Source organism: Corvus hawaiiensis, chromosome 4 (genome assembly GCF_020740725.1).
Source record: "Corvus hawaiiensis isolate bCorHaw1 chromosome 4, bCorHaw1.pri.cur, whole genome shotgun sequence".
Classification (NCBI taxonomy): Eukaryota; Metazoa; Chordata; class Aves; order Passeriformes; family Corvidae; genus Corvus; species Corvus hawaiiensis.
In genome coordinates, this window is record NC_063216.1 from 51694154 (window position 1) to 51702689 (window position 8536).

Consider the following 8536-nt stretch of genomic DNA (forward strand, 5'->3'; position numbering starts at 1 on the left):
CTCTGAGCTTCCTGAGCTGATGTTATAATATAGTTGTGATCACAGTGATTAATCAGCTTAGGTGCAGTATTATGTACTATATATGCAGCATGGATACTGCTTTTCACCTAACTGGTTTCCTCTTCAGAAAGACTTTAAATTACCAGTCTCCTGACTGTAACCAGAAGGATATGAATGACCAAGCTTCAAATAAGATTGCATACAAATATCTGTTATTTTTCATATTAAAAGAATCAATTTTATTAAATCTCTCTTTTGTGATTAAGAGGGGGGGCTGAGAGATAAAAGAATGAAATCAGATCAAATTTTCTATTTTTACCTGCCACTAACTTTATGCAAAAGTCATACTGGAAAGTTGAAGAACAATGCATTTTTTGTGTTCCTGATACAATTTACTTGACAAAAATAAAAATGTTTAGATACTGAAAAATGACCTCACAGACTTTAGCACTATAATAGAATAGAGACCTTTGGATATTGTTTCATCATAGAGACCTTTTCCTTAGTTGGATTTGCTCCTGAATTTTCACTTATTTTTTTGATTAAATTCTCAGTAGACTCACGGTCCCAATAAAAGTAATTTATTTCACATGTGTTATTTTTCATTTTGCTGAGAAAAAAAATCTAAGTCTTGACCCTGTCTTGAAATAAAAATATTATTTTTAGGGCACTACATTTTTTTATTTTAGAACCAGGTGACTCCAAAAAAGAGAAAAAGGAAAAAAAAGGCAGTGGAAAATGCATTTCTTTGTCTGTGCTGCATTTAGGATGTGGTCATGCCCCAGGAGCCTGGAGGTTGCCGTTACCATGTGTCTGAGCTCAGGGACCCAATTTTGTCTACGTATAAACATTCCTCCCGCTTCTCCTGAAGTGTGTTCCTCTGGTTTGCGTAGAAAATTTTTTGCAAGAACTCTCCTGAGTAAGGTCATTTAAGTATGACTCTGACCACAGCTATTTACAAGTTCGGGTTTTGACTGAAGTGAGTAATTGAATCACGCTGAGCCTCTGAAGTTTGCCTTTTATTTATCTATTTCCCCCAATTGTGTGGCTCGGTCTGCCATTGGCTGCTGTCCCTGCAGCCTACACAAGGGCTCTGCAGTTACATAAGGCTCTGTCTGCTGGGAGCCTATATAAAGCCTTTCTGCATGCCAGCAAGAGACAGAATTTTATCACAATCCAAGCCCTACTGCTTTAGTTTGCATGAGCAAGAAGATTTGCTTGAAGATACACTGAAACTCGAACCCAGGCTGGTTTGTTTGCCAGCCAGTGCTTCACAGCTGTCAACCTGAGTCGCAAGTGGCAGCTACTGTGAGTAGCTTCTGTGCATTATGAAGAATTTTTCATTTCCTATGCAGGATAACACACGTCAGACTGAGAGTCCTCCTCCTCACAGATTCCTGAGTTTGACAAATCAGTCAGACCCTATTGGAAGACCAGAAAGAGATGAGCAGTTAGCTCAAGTAGAGATTGCTGTACTGGGGGTCATATTTCTGACAGCGTCTGTGGGCAATTTTATTCTCATACTGGTGCTGTGGCGAAGAAGAAAGAAGCTGTCTAGGATGTATGTGTTCATGCTTCACCTCAGCATTGCTGACTTAGTAGTAGCCTTTTTCCAAGTGCTGCCTCAACTCATATGGGATATTACAGATGTTTTCATAGGGCCAGATTTCTTGTGCAGAATTATCAAGTATCTACAATTGCTGGGCATGTTTGCCTCTACTTATATGATAGTGGTCATGACAGTGGACAGATATCAAGCCATTTGCTACCCTATGGTTACTTTCCAAAAGAAGAGAGCTCTCTGGAACATCCCCATTTGCACCAGCTGGTCTATAGCACTGATTCTTAGCCTACCGCAGGTATTTATCTTTTCTAAGACTGAAATATCTCCAGGCGTCTTTGAATGTTGGGGTGAATTTATTCAGCCCTGGGGCCCAAGGGCATATGTGACTTGGATTTTTGTAGTTATATTCTTCATTCCCTCAGCAATCCTTATCACATGCCAGGTCAAGATTTGCAAAATAATCGGAAGAAATATAAATGTGAAAAAACAGAATGAATGTGAAGCAACAAATCAGAATGAAGTCCTACCATCCCGAGCAAGCAGTGTGAACTGCATTTCAAAGGCTATGATCAAGACAGTAAAAATGACAGTGGTGACAGTTGTTGCGTATGTTCTCTGTTGGTCACCGTTCTTCATTGCGCAGCTGTGGTCTGTGTGGTTCCCCAGCATCCTGACCGAAGGTAAGCTGCTCTCCCTCCTCAGCCACAGCTGCAGAGCAGGCTGGCACACTGCTCTCGAGTGCTTTATGTTTGCACTTTGCTTTTGTGTAAAGGTTACTTGTGGTCATTTGAGGAGGATTAAAAAGAAATACCTGCACTGATTATCTCTTGTATTTAGTTAGGTACAGGGAACTTCTTGTGTTTTGTGATCAAAACATCATGTGCCTATTTTTTGTGTGTGTCTTGAGTGGTTAAAAATTTAAAGATTCTTGAACAGCATGGTGAAAAGTATCATGTGCTTCTGCAAGGCTTCAGACTTTTAGAGGTTTTAGGTTTTATAGCAGCAGTATTTTGGGTTCTTGAGGTGAAAAGCAGCAATTAACTATTCAAAGTAATAAGATAAATATTTATTATTTACTGGGTAGAGCAGTGATGTTATAAGACATCTGGTTTTTTTTTAATATTGGAATCATATTGATGAAATCTCTTCAGGACACTATGAAAAAACCAGAAGTTGTCCAGCTGTTTATAAAGCAAAAAAGCAAGTCTGAGAGAGTTATCAAAGAACACCATGTTGTAAACAAGAATAATCTTGTCAAATTTATACTATTGCCTCTTTGTGAAAGGCAGACTCTATATGCAACTTTAAATTCACCTGTTCTAAACTCAGAGGTAAAAAAGCAAAGGAGAATATGTAATAGTTCTGCTTGATAAAAACAGTAGTTCCTGATCTTTGTTTTAAGAATTCTTCCCGTCAGTGTGGATTTGAGTCTTATTCTACATAAATTTATGTCAAAATATATATCTGTATTTATTTGTATCTGTTTAGCAGCTTAGTAGTTGAATTTAAAATTAATGCAGCTACATCAAAAAAGAGCTATATGAAACTATTTAACTTTGCAATGCACACAATAAAGTGTGCTTTATGCCTTCAGCAGTTGCAAATTGCATTGAAATGGGAATTTCCTACTACAAGATTAGCTTTAATATATCAATAGATACAGCAGGAAGCAGCAGACTGTGAAAATATAACTTATTTGTAAGAGTGCTTTATTTAGTCTCTTATTCCTTTAACTGTTTTGTTCTAGGTTCAGCATTCACCATTATCATGCTCCTTGGCAATCTAAATAGCTGCACCAACCCATGGATTTACATGTATTTCTGTGGCCAGATTCCATACTGCACAAATAAGCAGCTGGAGAATACTGCGGCTCAAGGGGAATCAGTGTTCACGGGGAGCATTCATCTTGTAGACAGAGACCCTGAGGAAAACAGTACTTCTGCATAAATGCTGAGAGCTTTTTGTTGTTTTGTCACATTCCCTCTGTTCACAAGACATATCGATATTTTACCACCATCCCTTATTTTGTGGATAAGGAAGCTAAAAAATTTTTTGTCGTAAAAATATATTTCTCTGCAGTTCTGTAGCATATACAGGAAGTTTCTGTGTTGTGCAAGCCTGACTCAGTGCTTCAATCCCCACTGTCTTATCAGAATGAATTCCTGTAAAGACTGACAAAGATACATAAAAGTATCTTAGATATTTTGTGTCCTAAAGTACTTTCCTATCTGTGTTTCTGGATTTCTAAGTAGTAAAATTTTACCACTAACTGGTCCAACAAATTGAAACATAACTGAAAAGGAACCTGACATAATTAAACTTGAATATGTTTTCAGAGTGAACCCTGAATTGTTCATCATTCTGGTGTGATTGGGGGACAGTGAGAAATCTTGAGAAGGCAGCACAAAGTTAGAAAAAGCTTTTGCCAGCTCTTACTAGCACCTGGTTTAAATTAACTCTTTATATACATGTATAAAATTCCAAGCAGCTTAATATAATTAAAAAAAAAAAATAAAAGAATTTGGTGTGCTTGTGACATTGAACACCTACTTCAGTTTCAAATTCCATTGTGGATCACAGGTAGCAGCAGCATAGCAACAGTTCAGGTTTTTTGCTTCATATCATGGGATTTGATTTTCCATGCATTTCCTGATGTGCAAGCAGTTAACTGGGCACCTAAACACACTCCCTACACACACATATATACATACTTTAAATAAAAGTGGTTGATAAGAGTGTACACTTTCATTTGGCATACAGACCCATTTGTTCTAGCATGCAATTTATTGGCAGAGAACCAATTATTATTCTATTCCTTAGTACCCCTTCAGGCTCAAATTCGAATATTTCCCTTTGCTGTAAAAAAAATCTCCACATCTTTATCTCAAAAAGCCATTTGGTTGCTGGTTTGTTGGTGATATATGCAGGTAGCTGTTTATTTCCTTTCAATGTCTGCAATCTGGTCAGAGGAGTATGGAAGGGATATCAGCAAGGCTCTTTCGGGTGAGAATGGAGCTGCATTCCCAGGGATTCTTTGTGGCACTTACATCTGGTGGCATATAATGTGTCTACATTATACTGTCTTTCATCACATTTCAGTTTTCTGAGTGCTAGCAGTCACAAATATCAGTAGAAAAGATATAAAATTGTGGGGTTTTAATATTCTTTAAATTGTATTCAAAGAAATACTGATTTAAGCTAAATACTGATCACACTGTGAGAAGTTCTGCTGTACAGTGAATAGTTACGCTTCAGGTTAATCCGTGCTGATATGAGCGCATATTCTGTGATTTCTATTCCCTGTATAGAGTTAGACCAGATGGGGGAAAGAACTAAATATTGCTGTTCTTTATGATGGGAAAAGCTTGTGTCCCAGTCCAGCTGACAAGAAGAACAGGTGTCTGGCCTTTAGGAAGAGGAAAAAGTGGGTGAAGGTAGTACCAAAGCCAGACAGGAATGGGAAGGGTCTGTATGAAGTCTCTTACTATAATTACAACTGATAGTTTTGCTTGCTGTTTTTCCCGTCTCTTTAATTAGTAGTTATTAATTCTACCCCACAAAAAATTCCCTGTTAGAGCAATTCTGTAACTCAAGTGAATGTCCTTATCTGGGGTAAGAATATCCAAGATACAATCCATATGATTGATAGGATATTGATACAGTCACTCACTGACTTTCTAAGACTTTCAGTCAATTAGCTCTCAGTGAAGTTCTCCCTTATGACTTAATCCAATGGTTAATGGTGGGGTTCCTTTGATTGTAATTAGTTACATAGCATAATATGCAGACTTGAAAGGAACTGTAAACAGAAATGTTGCAAGGAATTGCCTGTGTCACTGTACTACTGTATTGGTAGCAAAACTCCACAAAAAGTATTCATTTGCAAGGAAAACAGGCATTCAGATTGTGTGCAAAGAATCATCCAGATCCAGAACTGATGGAAGTCACAGTTCTTCTTGGATACCACAGTGGAGCTGTGCCATTTGACACCACCCGATCTGACCACTGATAGAAGTTAAAAGTGTAACTTCTACTACTTATATTTCTGCATTGCTGATATATTTGTTACTGACTCTATAAATAATTTGGTAGAGATGGATTTTGCGAATAACAGTAGCTCAATGTCTTCACTAAAAGTCTGAGAGCAATGTTAACTGTCCGTGTCTCAGATATTTTGATCATGTATTGAATGAAATGTCAGAACTTCTTAAGTCCAATTACAGTCTGTAATATTCAAAACAATTATATTTTTGTCTCTCAAGTGCTTTCTTTCTAATTTTTTCATTTTCGTTCCCCTGATATCAGTCCTGCTCTTAAAAAGAAAATTAAAGATTACTGTACTACTGTGCAAACTACAGGCTAGGGTCACTGTTGGGAGCCCTGGGAGAGGGGCCCTGAGGGCACAGACACGGGGCTTCCCTGTCCCTGCTCAGCCTCGTTCCCATTGGTTGGTTTGTGTTCCCTGCGCGGGCAGAAGGACCCTTGGTCCCGTGACTGGAACAGTTCCTCGGCAGAGCTCCGGCCATGCGGCTGGAGAAATAAACATCTCTGAAACAGCTATCAAGAATCTGTCTGTCCATATATATTTCCTTTCCACGGGACTCCTGGTTTGATATATGCGTGTTGCAGTATCCCCACTGCAACAGGTCACTTTTAGTTTCAGTCTGTCAGGAGGTATTTGAACATGAGTGTTCCTGCTTTTCCTCTTAGTAGAATGAATTGGGCTGCATTTTCCAGATGTAAGTCCCTATCCCGCATGCCCTGCCTTGGGTAGCACCGACAAACACTCTCAGTGGGGAGTTTGGTTCAGGTCCACTTTTTTCTATCAAAACTCATTTTCAAATGATGGGAAATTCATTTGGGTAACTTTTTTCCTTTTCCTTTTTTTTTTTTTTTTTTAATCCTAAAATAGTGCTCCGTACAGGACTTCTCTTATTTCTTAAAAAAAAAAAGAGACATTCAAAAATAAAATTAAATTTTTCTCTTTGTAAATTTGGCCATCAGTGTTCTTGGAATTTGTTGTTTGAACATCTTATGCCCTTGTTTTACTCTACATTTTGTGTCTTCATCTGGACTATATCTTTTTCAATTCACTGCACTTAGATTTCCAACAGGTATTACAATATCTCATTATTAAGACGGGGCTGGCTTTGGGACAACACTGTAGTCTGGCCAGGGTGTTTAATCCATATGGGAGAATCAGTAACTCGAACGTATGAGTCCCCAGGGGCACTGTAGAAGGCCATAAGAATGAAAAACTCCAATTATCAGATGAAAGACTTTGTCATCAAAGCCTAGATTCTGTTTTCTCACACAAATAAATCCTGAGTAGAAAAATACCTAGTGTACAAGTTCCCAGTCTTGAAATGAATGACTATGTTGTTGATGCTGGCACTGTGATATGGTTTCTGGTTATCTGGGTGGGTATTTTTTTTTACTTTCCACAGTTTTGTTACTACTTGGGAAAGGCACAGTTCATTAAAAGGAATTAGATTCTTACTTAATAATTAGTAGTTTATATTTTGCAGTACAGATACAAAGAATCAAAGACAATGTAATCTATCAATTCTGCATAGATTTATTACAGAAAAAAAAAAAACCTACAAAAACAACCTAGTAGAATGAAAATCCCAACATGTGTTTTGCATTCTTAACAGTATATTTTGATAATTCTTTTATTCTACAGAACTGCTTCTGTATTTTCACAGCCAGTCCCAGTTCACATTCTTGTAGATGGTGAATACTGAAGATAGAGGTGTTGGTTGATAATCTTTTTAATCTTGCAATAAAATAATGCTGAAAAATTTTAAAGATGGTACCAAACTAATGTCCTGACAATTTCACTTTGATCATTTAATTATGACAAGAGGAACCAGTTATCGAGTCAAATAAACTGCTCCTGTGTCTGTGTTGTTGGGGGAGGACTGGCAGAGTGATGTGGAGACCCAAGTTGGAACTGGCAGAGTTTGTTCTGTGAGGCAGACATGGCTGTATTGTCTAGTTGTCAAACTCATGGCCAGGACAAAAGTATCCTCAAGAAGTTGTGAATGTTGGCTGCTTTTGGCTTAAGGGTATAATGAACTGACAAAGGCAGAGCAGGATGACCCAACTGCTCAGTTCTTTTAGGCAAATTCAGTTTGGGTTGGATTCCTCAGAGGGGAAAAAAAAAAAAAGGAAAGTAAGTTGTTTTCTGACTTCATAAGGTAGAGATTTGGGCCTGAATGCCCTGGCTATCTACAGGAAACACCCATGATTATGAAACAGGTTGTTCATACAGCAGCAAAACAGGATTGCAAACAGTTCAAATGGGAGTTGTGTTACTTGCACTAATGCAGCCACAAATAATTAATTCTCTACTGGTATTCTATTTATGATGATCCATAGCTGATCCATATAGATTTGAATTGAAAGGAAATCATGCTATTAAGAAATCAGAAATAAAAACTGATGTAATTTATCCTACCAGATCAAAACTCTGACTGCCTTTCCAAATCCTACCTCTTCAGTCCTATGTGTGTCAGTAGCAGGTCCCTGGTCCCAGGTAGACCCTCATGATCTGCAATATATTTCCCAAACTCTACCTTCCTTAATCTCTTGCTAAGGTAGCCAAGGTTGTCTTCACTTTGCCTCTCTGAAACAAAAGGATAGAAACTGTGTCTTTTCCCTGAGCTTATATGATGCTCCTGCTATAGCCACTTGAGGACTTTCTGAAGAACCATCTCCTTAAGAGGGCAGATTCTGGGTGTTTTTACAAAGCGTCCATATGATTTTTATTAATTTTCACTTCACTCTTTAGGAGCAAAAGAAAGAATAGACTTTGACTGAAACAAGTGGCCATACCCGTTCCCTCATACTTCCTTTTTTTTTGCCAACACAGCAAACCAAAGCATATGCTTTCTGTGGTAGGTCACAGCAACTAATTTAACTAATGTACATCATCCATCTCCATAATGAACTTCGGGGGTAATGAAA

At 38.0% G+C, this 8536-nt stretch overlaps 1 protein-coding gene across 1 annotated transcript; it reads left to right on the top strand.

Annotated features, from left to right (window-relative positions):
* The first annotated feature begins 1129 nt into the window (after positions 1-1129).
* LOC125325532 (arg8-vasotocin receptor-like) lies at positions 1130-6457 on the top strand. The gene is made up of 3 exons (XM_048302651.1): positions 1130-2244; positions 3312-5928; positions 6211-6457. The coding sequence occupies exons 1-2, from the start codon at positions 1329-1331 to the stop codon at positions 3509-3511; spliced, it is 1116 nt and encodes a 371-aa protein (XP_048158608.1). The 5' UTR covers positions 1130-1328; the 3' UTR covers positions 3512-5928; positions 6211-6457.
* Positions 6458-8536: the final 2079 nt, after the last annotated feature.

Excerpts from the sequence above, each read along its gene's own strand:
- LOC125325532 (XM_048302651.1), top strand. The coding sequence starts at position 1,329 with ATGAAGAATTTTTCATTTCCTATGCAGGATAACACACGTCAGACTGAG. Across the intron at positions 2,245-3,311 it reads CCCCAGCATCCTGACCGAAG|GTTCAGCATTCACCATTATC; the intron begins GTAAGCTGCTCT and ends GTTTTGTTCTAG.